Source organism: Corvus brachyrhynchos, unplaced genomic scaffold (genome assembly GCF_000691975.1).
Source record: "Corvus brachyrhynchos isolate BGI_N302 unplaced genomic scaffold, ASM69197v1 scaffold331, whole genome shotgun sequence".
In the NCBI taxonomy this organism is placed as follows: Eukaryota; Metazoa; Chordata; class Aves; order Passeriformes; family Corvidae; genus Corvus; species Corvus brachyrhynchos.
The window spans coordinates 388878-406085 of NW_008237229.1; the positions used below are offsets into that span (position 1 = coordinate 388878).

Sequence of the window (17208 nt, forward strand, 5' to 3'; positions counted from 1 at the left end):
TTTGATTATTAACTTCTTGGGACTATTTTCAATGTGGCACCCAGGTATTCAGAGGGTCTCTTTTTTGGCAAAATGAAATGACTGGGGGATACCCACTGTGCTTCAGATGTGGTCTTGCATAATACTTGTTGCAGAAAAATTCCACATCCTTCGTTCCGCCCAGGAGCTTTACAAAATAACATCTGTGCACGCAATCACCTGTTTCTGCTGCTGTCAGAGTCACAGTACAGACTCAGTGCAAAACAGAAATAATGAAGCCTTCTGTACTGAATGAAAGAGCTGTGAATTTGGTCTTTCAGACTGTGCCTCTCTTTAATGTGTTCATGCTGACTTAGATGACACGCTGTTGAAAGTGAGATCTATTAAAGCTGGCTGTCATGTCTCTCTGTCTTCCCTTTTCTATGGTTTTTCCAAACCTCATCTTTAGTTACTAAATATGTAGCTCAGACTGATTTTTTTAGGAAAAAGTTCAGTTATTTTCAAATATGAGACTTGGAAAACCACATTATTTCACCTGTGAAGGCATCTCCCTTCCTTTTCCCAACCTACTTTCCTGTGCTTGGTCTATGGTCTAGAAGATGGTGATGGCATGACGGCTAGATTTTGTGTTAATGACGTACCTTCTTTCCATGTTTAAAGTCTCTTATAATTTAGTATTTCCTTGGAGAATAGAGGAGAGGTCATGGTTCTGCCCATGTTCAGTGAAGGCTTATATTTGACATTCAGTTATTCTGAAGGCTCGACTCAGTGTTGAGCGGGAAGTTGGTTCAGAAACTGCATTTTGGGAGTACTGAATAAAGTAGCTAGGTCTGAGAAGGTGCTTGAAGTGCGAGAAGCTCTCTAATGCTGTCATGTAACAGCATTTGTGGCTTCAGTGGAAGAGGAGTCAAATGTCAAGTGAACGAGAAGCGGTGGGAGTCAAGGAGCCTGCTCTTGGCAGGGAGGTAAGAAGGGACTTCTTGTGATATTGGGGAGAGTCTGAGAGCCAGTGGGAAAAATGGGGACAAGGTGAAAAGATTAGGTAGATAATCATGAGGTAACAAAAAACAGCAGCAGAGAACATTCAGGAAGAAGTGGGAACTGGTAACTAATCAGATAGAAGAAACAGAGGAAGAAGAGAGAGAACTTCCATCTGCAAGGAAGTGGTGTGCTGCACGAAAGTAGGAACCACCCAAATGAAAACAAGATGAGGGAAAAGTGGGAAACTGAGCTTGAGTCACAGAGACCAAAGCAGATGAAGGTCAGGTTGTCTGTGACACACTGAGGGTGAAACAGTAGTAAGTCAAGACAAGAGCCATGGGAGTACTGACACTGGGTAGTAAAGAAATCAAAGCTTGAAGTTACAAATAGTAAGAAATAATTGAAATCTGAGGAGATGAAGATGTGTGTGCAGTATGACAAAACAGGTGCCCAGAGAAAGAGGTTGCACTCCCGTCATCGTGGTTCTGCCACTTCTCTGCTTTTCATTGTTAGTGTTTGTTGAGCTCTTCCACGAGCCAGCTCAGCAGCAGAAGCCTGTTGGAGCAGCTAGCGACTTGAATCATCTCAAAAAGAGCAAACTGCTGGAATTGGAGGTAGAGGAGAGTTGATGGGGGGAGTAGTGTGACCTTCCACATGTGGCAGCATGTGAGTTATTGACATAACAATATTTGTCAGTTCTCCTGACAAATGAGAACTGCATAGGTGAAGAGAAGCAGTTTGAGGGAAGGGACCTGCTGCAGAGGAGAGGCAAGACTGAAGCAGTAATAGATTGGGAAGAAAAAGTCTGAGAGGGAGAAGCTGGCAGAAGAGCAAGCCTGTTAGAAATGCTCCTTCTCAAAATGCCTAGAAGGTCCAGGATTTTTTCAGTCTCGCCATTTGTTGCTGTCAGAAGAAAATTGTAAAAGTCAGAGGAAATGGGCAGATTTATATGGCAGTAGGACATTAACATCCATTAGTAAAAGTGGAAGAGGTTTTTTCAGTAGGCTTAAAGGTTCTCGCCTGCTGATAGGTCTTGATATAATTTGAGCATCATAGAATTTCTCCCTTATTTAAAGGCCTAGAAAATGATACATATAGGAAATTAATGCTTTCTTGAAGCTGTAAAAGAAAAAAGTAAGAAACATAAGTATAGTCTTAATTTGTTGCATTTACCAATATACCCCATTGTCTTAATTTTTAGCCAGTGCCTCCACTTCAGCCAGAATAGGGAATGAACAGTATTAAATAAAGACTTGATGAATATTTTGTTTCTCATCATAATTCTGTGTCTTACTGTGCCCTATTCAAATTCTGATCTGAGTAACTGGTAATTTCCATAAGCACTGTGAGTGATCTCCTGTAGGGAGATACTGTTGCATACATACTCTAAAATTTCGCTCTGATCTGCATACAGAGAGCTGAAGGATGAGAATTAAAAAAAAATTTTAATTCCAACCCCCAAAAAAGTGAACCAACCACCCTCCCCAAAACGCACTTAGCTGGACTCATCTGTAATTATTAACTGGACAGAATACAATACCATGTCATATTTTTTCTGTATGCTACCAATCTGTAAATAAAAGCCCAGGAGCTGAGCAATACTGCTGAAGAGTGTTGTGGAATGTATGGGTTAAGGCTTTCTTAGTCCCAGAAGCTCTGCTGGGTTCCACAGGCAAAGCCTGCGTGTCCTCATTTTCCAGGGCAGTGTTCATGTGCTTTTGCAACAACATTGTTCTTGCCCTCTGTGCACTTGCCCATCTTGTCCACTCAACCTGTGGATTGATTTGTAGATGCCATCCATTCTATTTGCGTAAAAAAATTATATGTAATATTTCCAATATAATTCCATGAGTTATTGTTGAAATACTCTCTATTGTTTAGAAGCTCTTGGTGCAATATGTTGGGTTCTGTTTTTCTTGGAGCAGGGGGAGGAGTTGGTGATGAAATGCAAATGTACTGAGGAGGAATTTTACAGGTCATTCTGATACTCAGATGAAATACAATAGTAAAGCCAGTCTGTCAGTGGTAATATTGAAAATGCTTATATAATTGAAAATTTTGACCTTTTTTGATAGCTGTCATTCTGAAGCTTTACATACCTGGACATTTCTCATAAAATCCCATGTTTGAACATGCCATTTAATTGTTTAAACACAGTATCAAATAATCATGGCAGTGGAGTATTTGATATGAATTAAAAATAGAATATAACAAAATCCTTTGTGACCATTTAGATACAAAGGGCCAAATCCAGACAAGTGGACTCCAGAGGTGTGGTGTCCCGTGCAGCATATCCATTCTGTGGAATTTTTGACATTTATCTGTGCCAGGAACAGTTTTTTTGCTGATGAGTTCCACTGCTGAGAATGTATGCATTGGCTTCCTTCAGCAATTTTTGTATAAGCTTTTATTTGGCCATAACTCTCAAGCAAACAATGTACCAGCATCTGGGTGCAGATGACCTGATAAAGTCTCTTCAAAGGTGAAGTTACTGTATATACCAGAAAAACACAATCATTATTTTTTTTACCTTCTTTAATTTGCAGTAGCATAATTAAAAGATGGATTTGCTTTAGCTCTATTTATTTTTTTCCCCCCCTTATTGCAACAGGCTAGGCAAGTTTTTATTTGCATCTATAAAATATGCTTGGGAAAGAAGAAAATGATCTTTGCCTTAAGGGCAGTGCTCACAAACACTCTGAGCTTCCAGGCAAATCTGTTTGATATCAAAAAAATTTTAAAAGTCAGCAAACTAATTTGTAGTAAATACTACCAATCAGTATGCAAGCTATGAATTTTGTAAGAATTATTTCAACTGTTAAAGTATTCAGATACTTAATATATGTTTTGTATGTTATAAAGAAGAAATGGCTAAAATGGCAGCTCACATGCTAATATGGCTCAGGAGTTAACGAACAAATTCTGCAAACACTGAGCTTCAGACCTGATTTATTTTACTTTCTCTTGACGGAAGTTGGAACTCTCATTGTAGAAGGTATTGCTGTTTATGGTTTCAGGGTAGTGCTCTAAACAAGGTGTTCTGAAACCCATTGCTTAAAATTGTGTGGGTTTTCTTTTTGTTTTCCTCTTATGCAGGTGTGATGGACAGGTAGCAGAAGATTTCACTTTGATATCCGCGTATCAGAATGACCGAGTGCTTCCTGCCTCCCACGAGCAGCCCCAGTGAACACCGTCGGGTAGAACACAGTGGGGGACTTGCTCGTACTCCCAGCTCTGAAGAAATCAGTCCTACAAAATTCCCAGGACTGTACCGCACCGGTGAGCCTTCACCACCTCACGACAGCTTACATGAGCCTCCAGATATAGTATCTGATGATGAAAAGGAGCATGGGAAGAAGAAAGGAAAATTTAAGAAAAAAGAAAAAAGAAGTGAGTAGACTACTTCTCTTTTTAATTCAATGCTTTCAAGTTTTCTCGTTTTTTCTCTCTCAAAATTGCTTGGTATTCCCAGTGGGTTCTTTTAAATTTGTTTCAATGTGGAGGAAGTTAGCTTGCTACAAACAGACTTTGTGCAGCACCTGTTTCTCATGCAAAAAACTCCACACCTTAACTTTTTTTTGTTGCACAGATACAGGTGCCAAGTATGTGCCCAGAATTACTAATAAACCCATTTATCCAAAACCTTTCATGATGCATTGGTAAATCCTGGCATGGGGTTCTTCTTCACATTCTAAGTGGAGGTTTTCAAGTATATTTCCAAATACATCCATTTTTAATCATAGCTGAGGTACTAGCTAGAATAAAACTGGTTTTGATCTGAATTGTACACTTGTGCATTTGGAAGAGTCAGTTTCAACAACTGTAGCCCTTTTCCCATGTGTCTCCCTTATTCAGTGTTTGCTTTTGTACTATCCCAAGTTTTCATGTGCACACTGCACCATTATTTGAGCAGTAATAAAATCTCCATCCCTTTTTTTCTCTAGCTTCTCAGTTTAGTCTGATCATGCAGTTTCCTCCAGCAGTGCCAAAGTATTATTGCAGAGGTCAAAAATGTGCAAACCAACACTGAGATCTGAATTTTCCAGAACTGACAGGGAAAAGGTTAGAAGAAAGTAAAGCTTTGACTATAAAATCCATTGTCAGTATATCAGTGTCTGGAGTAGAAATTTCATTTAAAAAGCTTACCCCTCCTCCAAAACAACAGAACTATTACTTTCCACTTTTAGATTTGTGCAGAAAATTTTGGAAACACGAAATAGTTTTTATTCAAGAAAATTTTTCTACGTATTCTGAAAGAACAAAGCACTTGGAAATACTAAGCTGATACTGAGCACTCTCACTACCGGAAAGACCCTTCCTGTCCAAGTCTCTGAAACCTAAGTATCACAGCCCAAGTGCTAGGACATTTTAAGTCACATTTGTTTTAGCAAAATTTCAAAATGTCTGTATCTCTGATGCCAGTGTATCCTGCTACTTCTTACATGTGGAATTTGGAAGATCAGAAACAGTGAGACAGCACACAGTATTCTGTTAGAATTAATATGGTGACAATTTGTGATACGCATGCACATATTTAAATAATCACTCCTTAAGAATCTGCTGTCACTGCACTGCTTTTAATCAAACCAGTTTCCTGGAATGCAGGAATTGTTCCTACCACAGTTTAGAAGGACTGTTGCTATTTTAACTAAAAACCGTGTGCCTAAAGAATAATGTAACTCAAAAATACATCCTCAAATTAAAACCAACAGCTGAAATTCCTACAGGTCTTAAGAAAAGTGATTCCTTAGTGATTTTCTGTAATGTAAACATTATTGATCTAATATAGATTACTGGATTGGCAATGAAAATTTGGTATTGATTGGATAGGTCTAAATTCAGGCTAACAGTAGTTGCTTTTTTACTGTCCAGCTTTCTGTTAGAGCTCTGCATTGCACACCTCTAAATCTGCAACTGGTAGAGGCCAACGTTATGCATTGTGTGGGTTTCTTTGTATGGAATTCAGGATGTCTCATGGTGATAGTGTAGCTGAAGGCTGTTGTTTAGGAGGAAAAATGCTGCTTCAGCAAATCGACACAGGTCTGTGCACATCAGCACTGCGACTGTTTTCTTCCAGAAGAATTGCAACACATTTTATAGCTGATGTAAAGCAATTTTTGTTACTTAAAAGAAACTTTAAAGGTATGAAAAAATCCTCAAAGAACACAAAAATGCAAAACATGGGAAGAACCAAATCATCTCTTGCAGTGCTAATGTAAACGGCATTCAGCATTTCTTGGCCCTAATACATGTCTGTCGTATAATTGCCAGTCAAACAGAAGAGTAAGTTACATACCAAGCTTTCAGTATATCTCATATAGTCCAAAAATAATCAGTATTATAAATATGCCCTCAACAGACATTTTACCTGTCTAAATTACAAGTGTTCTGTACTGTTGCTTATCATGGTTGATTTAAATTTAAGAGTTTTCCTTCCAGATCTGGCCTTTTTTATTCCTCCTATACTTTTGATTCTTCATTTTATTTCTCTTTTAAAATTCTGTTGTATGTCTTCAGATTGTTTCATTCTTTCTGGCTACCTGCTTTGGTTTTGAGCAGTGCACAACCTGCCATGATCATGCCGTTTGGGGTATAAACAAATATAACTCAACACGTCAGTGAAAAAAAAAAAAACAAGTTGACATTACATTATGACAGAGTGTTTGTTGAGCTTGCAATATTAGTGAATTAATGACATGGTCATCCTAACACCTGAAACTGTATCCAAGTTTAATCCCACAAAAATCTTGAGCTATTTTGGTAATACTCTTAATGTAAACTTCAGAAGTGCTTGAAGAGCAGCAGGGAAGGGAAGGTTAAATATCCCAAAGTTATTCAGTTTTGTTTTTCAGGTAAATAATTTCTGCAAGAGTAATGCACTGATTTCTTCATTATTATCACCTATATCAAAAAAGCATTTTTGTATGCTAGCAAAATATCTTTTCCTGTATTTTTAATATAGATACAGTTATTTAATGATTTGCTTTTTTTCATGTTAGTGGCAGTAACCTAATAATACACAGCAATTATTCTGGGGAAAAGTGCTAAAAATGTTTTGAGTTAATGGAAAATTCAGTGGAATATTGTTTTTTATGTGGAATTCAGCTCCTGGAAAAATGTTTCAGCCACTAATTTTTATTCTCCACTATTCTGTGATAGACTGGGTGTTGGTTGGCTGTAGAGTGAGTTAGATTAGGGGATTTACTAGGGATTAAAATGAATTTTCTTTTTACTGGCATAGTTTTAAACCAGATCTGTTCCCTGACTCAAACAGAACTTGTCCTGTGATAGCAGGAGAGCAAAGATGGATCTGTGTTAAGCAGTAATGGATTATCTGAGACAGCAACCACTGTAATTGATTTTTGAAAATGTTTAACCACCTGTCACTAATCACATGTTGATAAAGCCATAAAATATGCAGTTCCATGCAGAAGAAAAACGTTACAAGGAAATACTTCTGAAGAAGCTCTTCTACTCATTAGAATTTCTGTAGATAAAGAGTCTGTATGTAGTAGATCTTACTCTGCTTAGTCATTTTACTTCTGAGATTGATGCTGTTGGACAGGATGGGTTCCATATGGATCTAGGATTTTTTTTGTTTAGAATAATCTTGATTTTCTTTATATAATTCTTGGAAAAATGGAGAATTGTTTGAATTGTACTAAACTATCACGTGAAAAGATAGTAGTATCATTGGTATGAACTCTTCTGAAAATTTCAGGAAATATTTTTGAAGACCAGATCCTTAACGTGTTGGGCATGGGGTCCTGTATGTTCTTTTGGAATGTAGATCAGGGCTGATATAAACAAAACATTATTTTTACTGATCTGGTGTGTGGAGAAGCTCTGAATACAGTTTTCAGATCTACAGACTAAGAAGTTATTAGAATTTTCTATGCTGATAAAGATCAGAGGCTCTTCATATCAGGGTTTATCTTTGGGATAAATAGGATGTGTTGCTACATCCTGTTCTGCTGACAAATCACTGTGTATCTCTATATACCACTGTGTATTTATCTAGCAAAGCACCATTTGCAGATAGTTTTAAAGTCTGCCTTTCAATACCAGTGATTATTTTAAATCAGAATAAAGTAAGACAAATTTCTTATTTCAGCTTCATTTGCTCTGCTGGCACAGTGCTACAGAGTAATCTGAATGCAGAATTTGTTTGGGAGTGCTGTGCTCACATCAGTGAGTCAAATGAATACTGAAGACAAACTGATCTAATTGAAAGTTGGATAGTGAGTGTTGGTAATGTCTGTAAGGTAGAAGTTTCTGTTGATTAATAAAAATGCATCTTGTGGGCAAGGAGAGGAAGTAGAAGCCATTTACCCAAGTTCATTGTGCATTCATGTGTCTTAGTTTTATTTAGAAGTGCTGTACAATCTGATGGCAATCCCTCTGACAGATTGGCATTAGGTAACTAATGCTTGCATTGCACTTCAGTCATATTTGACCTACTAATTCTTTCATATGTAAAAGCCATCCATGTTTTCTTTCAGTGAATTAATTACAGATGCTGCAGATTTCCCTTGGGAAATCAGCTGTAGAGTTATAAATTACTTAAAAACCCATCAGAGACCTGATGGACAAAATGTCTCTTGCAGTAGGTTTGATAAGTGGCAGTTCTGCATAATGCCACCCTTGGAGTTAACAATAAATACTATGGCACGACTTCATGGCTTTGCTGTGAGAATGCAGGAGAAGTATTCCCAAGTATGCAGACTGATAGAAACAGTGGCCTCGCTGCATGACAAAGATTATAAGTCTGTAAACTAGATTTTTCCAGAGTAACACAGGAAAATTCTTCTATTATTATTATTTTTATAAGGGTTTTTCATAATTCTCAGTAAGATAAGGGCTATACTTGAAGCATTACATTTAAAGTAACTGCAATAAAGGCATGCTTATGGAAGGAAGGTCTAACAAAAGGAACTGGTAGATTATACTGTGTCATTATGCTGGTGAAATTGGAGTATTTATTACAGTAGTACTGTTCTCATATAGATGGAGGAAAATGTCACTGACAAAGAGTGATGGGGAAATGGGGACTATTAGTACTGGAAGTCTTGAGGAGACAGTGAACAGAAATACCAGTTTACTAAACCCTAGATAATACTCTTTCCATATTGAAAATTACCTGATTTGTCAAGCACTTTTGGAAGTTTTTCTTCTGTGTAAATTTAAGTTGTTTATATTTCAATATATTGTATCACTGGTGAAAGGGATACAGCAATTTTATAACCAAAAATATAGTAAAGAAAATCAGGCTATTCTTGAGAGACATGCAAACCCTCTCCTGGTATGAACCCTCTCTGTGTGATTGTGTATTAGTATATATTTCTAAACTTTGTCAACTTATGTTAATGAGACAAATTTTAAAAGGCTGGGTTTGTATTAAACTTGCTCCTTCATGTCTTCTTGTGAATTCAAGAAATACCAGTTTCAGTAATGTTCTCTTGCTGGCGTTACAGTGCCACAGATCTAGGAAAGCACTGGGGCTTGTGTTGCAGTGTTGGGACATGTGAGCAGGGCTCTGTTAGTGGCACCGACCTTCCAGCTTGGGTCCCAGTGCTGACACTTCCTGGTGTGCATGTGGGAACCCCATGCTGCGTGACGGGGAGCTGTCACAACTACCCAGCAGGAAAGACTGAGGGCACATTGTTCTGAGCTCTGTCTGGGAAAGATCTGGCTAATTTGGAAATTACACCTCTGAATTCTGTCTTGAACCTTAGTGCTGGCCCTGTCTCTTTCTCATAAAACACAGTGGAGATGTGTGCTCCTCCTTTGTCCTGTAGCTGGTGCATCTGCAGTTCCTTCTGTTCCAGAGTGAGATTTGAATCCTTGGTTTATGCACTGCAGGTTTCCTTACCCATTTCTGGGTTTACTTTACAAAAACTAGTAAATGACATAGCCAGTAAGCAGGGAGGAGGAGACCTGGCTGCTGGTTGTCCTCTAGTTAATGTTTGCATTTTTATATTAAAATCCACTAGGACAGGAACAGCTAAACAGTCTTTTTCAGTCTTCTATGAAAGTGTGTGGCTGGCAGTCCTAGGGAAGAGTCCCAGCTGCAAAGGCTGAGCTGATCCAACAATTGTAATTATTTTATGATAGTTCCATGCTTATTACATTTCTTATATTTGTTTGACTGTTAAAAGCTATCTTCTACAGAGCAGTCAAGGCTTCAAATTAGAGACAGTTCTTGTATGTGCTGAAATAATGCTGAGAAGCTCTGCAGTCTGGTATAGTTCAGAATTGGAAGGATAAAAGATGGAATGTTCCCTGATTCTTCTGCAGATTTTTCACTTGGAAAAAATGATAGCCTATAGTCTCGTGCATGATATGCTCTCATATTATCTAAGGGGGCAATTTTCATTTACCCAAAACTATTCAGGCAGCAAGAGCACTCGACTGTCAGTGCTGCCTCACACAAGCAGAGGCTCTGCATGTAGGTAGTGAAGGAGCCTCAAAGGGTCTGTTACAATAGGGGCTTACTGCCCACTGCCTTGGGGGACCTGGCTGGTGCAGGTGGCATGTCAGATGTCACCTTTGTTGACCAGGTTTCAGCCTTACCTTTCTTATATGGGGTACTGTGTATGTAAATTTAGAATTGGTGGACTTGGAAGTTGTGTTGGATTGCATGTTGCTGGGTTTGTTTGTGGGTTGTTTTTTTGTTGGTGTGTTGGTTGGGGTTTTTTTGTAATCCACCTTTAAAGACTTTTGTGTTCTTGCCTGAAGGTGAGGCAGGGCTGGCTGCAGAGGCGTAGTGACTTAAAAGCACCCAGTGCATGTTTTAGACGGCACTTGGACTTTTGCTGCTGGAACAATGTGCTCAGCCCAGGGACTCCCATGTGCTTTTTAAGGCAAATCTGCACCTTCATGGGCAGGTATTGTGCTAGTGTTACTGGAATTGTGTTCTTCATCTAGTGAAAAGTTAAGTGTGCTAGTGCTTTTTTGGTTTTGGTTTGGGGTGGATTTTTTTGTATTTTATTTGAGGCTGAAACTTTAATAACTTCATACTTGTCTTTAAACTCATAGTATTCTGGAAAAGGATTGGGGCTTTAAGTGGCTGGAGTTTAGTTTGTTTTTAATTGAAATTTGTTAGACTTTTGTGTATGCAGTAGATGATCCTTAACAGCAACTCTTATACTGTTGATTACAGGAACATAGAGAAGTTGCCAGACAGTTGTTTTTATTTTGCATTTCCTTGACTATTAGATGGGAATCTAGCCCATAAGATGGACATTGCCATTATGAGTAAGTATATAAACTATTCATTGTTTAGATGGTTCAGGAGATCTGTGGCTTATCTTTGATGTAATTATGCAACTTGATTTAATCCTTGTCCACTCGAGTGTATAACAACTTAAAAAAAACCTTCTGAGGAGCCAGACAGGCACTGTTTTTAAATTTGTGTTGCTTCTTCTCTCTCCTCCTTACGTGCAACTTCTTGTTGTTGCTGTCTGGAAAGTAAACAGACTTACAGCTGTCCCCTTCCCCTTTTCCTGCTTTGCCCAACAGCGGAAGGTTATGCTGCGTTTCAAGAGGACAGTTCTGGTGATGAAGCTGAAAGTCCTTCCAAGTTGAAGCGGTCCAAGGGAATACATGTCTTCAAGAAACCCAGCTTTTCCAAAAAGAAGGAAAAGGATTTTAAAATAAAAGAGAAGCCCAAAGATGAAAAACACAAGGAAGAAAAACATAAGGAAGACAAACACAAAGAGAAAAAGTCAAAAGACTTAACTGCAGCAGATGTTGTAAAACAGTGGAAAGAGAAGAAGAAAAAGAAAAAGCCAATTCAAGAGACAGAGATACCTCAAGTGGATGTTCCAAGTCACAGACCCGTGTTTGGCATTCCTTTGTCTGATGCAGTAGACAGGACCATGATGTATGATGGCATCCGCCTGCCAGCAGTTTTCCGTGAATGTATAGATTACGTAGAGAAGTATGGCATGAAATGTGAAGGCATCTACAGAGTTTCAGGTACTCTGGGCACACTGACATGCACACAGGTTCCTAAGGTCTTTACTTGCAATTTTCTTATTTTTTTATCACTTCCAACATCTTGATACTCTGTTTATAGCTCCATTAATTATCCAAAAGGTAATCAGATAGCCAAACTTAAGCAAACATGTAGGTCTGAAGTACCAGAAAAATTGGTAATGTGGTGGTGCTGCTTAATGGCAGTAAAAACACACCTGTTTAGGCCTTTTGTCATGAGATGGTAGCAATGAATAAAACATGTTAGTATGGCCAACTTGACTTCTTTTTCTTCTGCTTTAAAAATACAGTGGTAGCTGATTTCAAAAGCAAAGATGAGCTATAACCATTTTATTGCTCATGTTTCCAACTAAGTTGCTTTTTCCAGTTACTCCCATTGTGTATTTTTTTTATTGAAAGCTTTTCTTTCAGCAAATTTGCTAATAAGCAGAAAATGCAAGTTTTACTGTTTAAGCTTAGCAAGAGCAGCGAATTAACTGTGGTAGTTGTGTAACACCAGCTTACATAAGTGAAACCTCAGTTTTAGTCACGTTAGACAAAACAGTCCCTTTATTTGTGAGCTGCACCAGAAATGCAGCTCATGTAAGTAATTCTGTGGGTACATGGACGGGACAAGAACAAGCGAGGAAAGGAATTTCAGGAAAAGCATTTTGAATCAAGTTACCCAGCACTGTAAACCAGTAATTAAATGATTCTAAAGGCTTCATTAGCTGTCTTCATGCTGTCCATCTGCATGGTGTTTGGTAGGCGTGTAGAAATACCGCAGCACCTTAAGCAGTTGCCTCATCCTGCCTAGTGAAACATTTTGGTTGCTTGTTTTTTCAGACACGATGTGTTGGGAATTTTCACAGGTGTGTTTTCCTTAAATAACTTCTGCTGTGGCCTTTGTAGGTGTTCTCCAGTGCAACAGCTCCCTCTTGTGCGTGTAGGATTGTTTAAATTGAGAGCTTCAGAGAGAGCATTGCCATGGCTTAGCAGCCTGCAGCTGTTGTGATGGCTCATTTTGGCCATGAAACTGAGCATGTTTTCCTGGCATTTTCCAGGGGCTGAGTGTGCCCAGTTGTGCTTACAGAGTATGAGCCAAGCCAGGGCTGTGCACCAAGTTGGTGTAACCCAAGTGGGTGTTTGAGCTGCAAGAATGAAATTTCCCCAAGTTTAGGAAGATTGGAATGTCACTGAGTTATACTAACACCTTGTAGAAAATCTTGGCTGGCTTGAATAATTACATGAGCACACTTTTTTTCATGCGGTGCCTCAAACTGACAATCCTGTGTGAGATTCCTCTGCTGAGGAGGGCCAGCTGGAAATCTGGAAACTAAAAAGTGTGGGGTTTGTTTTGACAAAGGAAAGCTGCTATAGGTAGCTTGTTGCACAGTATCTGAACTAATAACATATTTGCTGCTTGGCTTAGGGATGGATAATTGAACTGCCAGAAAGAAGCTTAATGCAAATACTCAATTGATGTTAAGTTCCCCAACCTTTCCTCACGCTATTTTATGTTCCTTGATGAAAGGGAATGCTGGCACCAGTTCTGATTCAGGGCTCTGTCAGTGCTGTGGTTTTGCTTCATAGGAGTAATCAGTGCTTTTAGAACTAGTGATCATGTAATTTTGAGTCACGATTTTCACTTTGTTACATGTGGAAAACTTTTAAAAGGTGTTTCTCAATTAGCTTAAATTGCAAGGAGAAATGAAATAAATGCATCTCAAAAAAAAAAAAAGTTTAAATTTAGACATTTACAGTCGAAATTTCTCTTAATTCTTGATCTAACTATTTTAAGGAATAAAATCAAAAGTTGACGAGCTGAAGGCAGCCTATGATCGTGAAGAATCTCCAAACCTGGAAGAATATGAGCCCAATACAGTGGCCAGCTTGCTCAAACAGTACCTGCGGGAACTGCCTGAAAATCTGCTTACCAAAGAGCTCATGCCCCGCTTTGAAGACGCTTGTGGAAAGAGCACAGAAGCTGAGAAAGTTCAGGAGTGCCAGAGGCTGCTGAAAGAGCTGCCAGAGTGTAACCATCTCCTGATTTCTTGGCTGATTGTGCATATGGACCATGTTATTGCAAAGGAACTGGAAACAAAAATGAACATCCAGAATATTTCTATAGTGCTCAGCCCTACTGTCCAGGTATGTGCACCATGCAGCATGCTTAGAGCAGAACTGCAGCCCAAGAAAGACTTCTTTGTAGGAATCCTTTTGCAGGTGGGAATTGGGTATTGTCTGATACAGTTTAGCTAAATCACAGCTCCTCTTTATGCCTCAGGAACCCGAAATGCTGGGAAAGGGGAACAAAAGGCTTTCTGCATGTGGGCTTGCATACTGTGGGTCTGATATTTGGGTTATTATCAGAGTGTCACAAAGACTGCTGCCTTTCAATTCTATCATGAACAGAAGTAATTTAATGTTGAATTTGTTCAATAATTCATGCAGATACACAGTTTCTGTGCTCTTTTGATTCTGTGATAATTTAGTGAAGATACTGTTGCTTAATTTTAATATCAAGCTAATGAACCCTGTCCTGCACATACATCTTCCTGGTGCTGTAGGGACTTAGGTAAAATGGCTTTGGTGTCTGCAGCCAAATGGCTGGAGAATAACAACTGACTTGGTTTTCCCGTAAGATTTTGTGGTTTCTGGATTGCTTGATCCCTTAATAGACATCTTGGAAATATTTAATTAAATACAGCTCAGAATTAGTCCTGTGCATGATGAAAACATGGCAATTATTGTGTGTGGGTCTTCTAGAGCAAACCCCACAAGTTAGAGAAGCCTGAATTTATAATTAAGAGTCCAGGTGGAGGCCCAGTAGCAAAAGGGCCGGGTGTTATTCATGGCTCTTTTGCTGTGCCAGACACCTCTCAAGCTAGGAAAAGAAGTAACAATTAGGGTAAAACAGTGCAGGCCCAATCATGTTTTGTTGGTAACTAGATGTTAGCAATTGAAGTGCAGGTAGTGACAGAACTCTAATATTTGTTTCAGGATAATTTTTAAAATTTTAATGGAAGATAAAGTATCAAAATAAATATACTTGCTTCTGTCTCTGTTTCAAACAAGGAATATAGTGAAAGATGCTTTCATACTACTTTTTTCTACTATGTTATCTGAGAGGGAAGCTGTAGAGAATACTTTGAGGTTGGAGGAGGGGAGAGAGAAGGTATAGCCATCCACCAGGCATAACACAGGAGGGTTGGTGTTCCCTCTTACTAACTACTTTTACCTGAGTACAAAGAGATTTAATGCATTTCTGCATCTACCAGTGATGGAAATAATTCTGGTAGGTTAAGAGGTGTGAAGATGCTGAGTTCATTATGAAAATGCCTCGGATGCACAGGTAAGAGAGACAGGGAAGTGATTCCTTGAGGCCAGCACTGCATTGTTCAAAGTAAAGACAATTTTTAATGCAGATTTTAATCTCTAAAGACAAACTGGCATGACTGTGGCTCTCAGAAAGGTGTACTAAAGGCTGCTGTTTCTGGAGAAGAACACTGTCCTTCACAGATAAAGATGATGTGAATGAATCATCTTAACCAATATCCTGTCTCCCCATCCTTTGCAGATCAGCAACCGTGTCCTGTATGTGTTTTTTACACATGTTCAAGAGTTCTTTGGGAATGTGACCCTCAAGCAGGTGACAAAACCTCTTCGCTGGTCAAATATGGCAACAATGCCAGCACTTCCAGAAACTCAAGAGAGCATCAAAGAAGAAATCAGGCGACAGGTTGGCAATTACTTGAGTGTTTTTCTGTTTATCTTTGCCCTGGCTTTTATACATTCAGTAGTAAATTCTCCTAAATTTGTAACATACTCTTTAATTCCATTGCAATTATCCTGTCAGTGGAGACCACTGGGAAGAGCTTGATGATTTCCTTTCCTTTTTCATGTGTGGAAAGTTGTTACAGTCTTGTGCTCATAGCTGCATTATCCATGTAGTGCTTTGCTATGTAGGTTAGTACTTTTGTAGTGGGAGGAAGGTCAGGAGAGCACATTAGGGAGGGTAGTTTCTTCAGTGCTGCTCTTCAGCTGGCTCTGGATCCGTGCTGGGTGTGTGTTAACACTTGTTCATGGACACGTCAAGGTTTGAAAACCAGAACTCCCAGCCTCTTGCTACAAAGCCGAAAAGATCTTCCTTTTCAATCTGCCCTGGTACAATATAATAAAGACAATTTCTTTGGAAATCTTTTTAGGAGTTCCTTCTGAACTGTTTACACAGAGACTTGCAGGCAGGGATAAAAGACTTGTCCAAAGAAGAGAGACTCTGGGAGGTGCAAAGAATCTTAACAGCTCTTAAGAGGAAACTAAGAGAAGCTAAGAGACAGGTGGGTAACTTTTCTGTTTATTGGCCAGGCATCTAAATCATGGATCCCTAATTCATAACAGTGCAGAGGCACCCAGTTAGGTCAAACCACCTTTCAGTCTTCTTTGCTGCAGATTTTCTCAACTGTACATGCCTGATGAGCAATTGTGTTTTCTGCTTAGCTGGCTTTCACTAGGGACAGGGAGATCTTCACAGCTGTTCACAAAAAAAAGTGTGTGTGATGAAAAACTTAGAGTTTGCCAGGGCATGTGCTCGCTTAAAACATTGAGTCCTGGACTACCAAGAGGAATTACTGGAAGACTCGAGGTTAACAAACTTGAAAAGTGTTTTTAAAACTATTTTTATGTCCCACAGATGGGACAGACCATGCTCAAAATTTGCATGTTGGACAACTGTGATGGTGGTTCTAAATTTGGAAAATAATACATTCAAAAAAATCTTTTTTAGAATAAATACAGTGACCAGGGAAGCTGTCCTTTTAAATATTGTTTTCTTTCTCTGGCAGGAGTGTGAAACAAAGATTGCACAAGAAATTGCTAGCCTTTCAAAGGAGGATGTCTCCAAAGAAGAAATGAACGAGAACGAAGAAGTTATAAACATTCTGCTTGCACAGGTAGCTGGCAGGCACTTACCTTTTGCCTGATGGTATTTTATATTTCAGATCTATTGAACACTCCTTTGTCCCTTCTAATGCAGTGAGGACATTGCAGGCTCAGAGGGGTCTCTGTCCATTAAAACACAAGGCTTTGTTTTAATGGACAATGAAGCAGGGACGGAATGCTGACTGCAGGAGAGAGCCCAGAGCTGAGGAGACTCTCGTTAACAGCAGGAAGGAGACACTGTGAAAGAAAAAAGTGGCCTTTGTTGTTCATGTACTTAGAAAGCAGCACTTCCCTATGTAGCCAGGTTCAGGACTGTTAACTGCTTTCCTG

General features: G+C 39.1%; 1 protein-coding gene across 3 annotated transcripts in view; it reads left to right on the forward strand.

Annotated features, from left to right (window-relative positions):
- Positions 1-4056: 4056 nt before the first annotated feature.
- Positions 4057-17208, forward strand: part of RALBP1 (ralA binding protein 1) — a 16317-nt gene continuing 3165 nt past the window's right edge. The window contains exons 1-7 of one of the 3 annotated variants that reach the window (XM_017729444.1): positions 10745-10847; positions 11123-11217; positions 11482-11940; positions 13739-14088; positions 15518-15679; positions 16146-16277; positions 16782-16889. In XM_017729444.1, the coding sequence (XP_017584933.1) occupies positions 11199-11217; positions 11482-11940; positions 13739-14088; positions 15518-15679; positions 16146-16277; positions 16782-16889 (1230 nt within the window). In that variant the 5' untranslated portion in view covers positions 10745-10847; positions 11123-11198. Of the gene's footprint in view, positions 4351-10744; positions 10894-11122; positions 11218-11481; positions 11941-13738; positions 14089-15517; positions 15680-16145; positions 16278-16781; positions 16890-17208 lie in introns of those variants that run through there. The other 2 variants (XM_008630063.2, XM_008630062.2) reach the window with 2 other exon arrangements.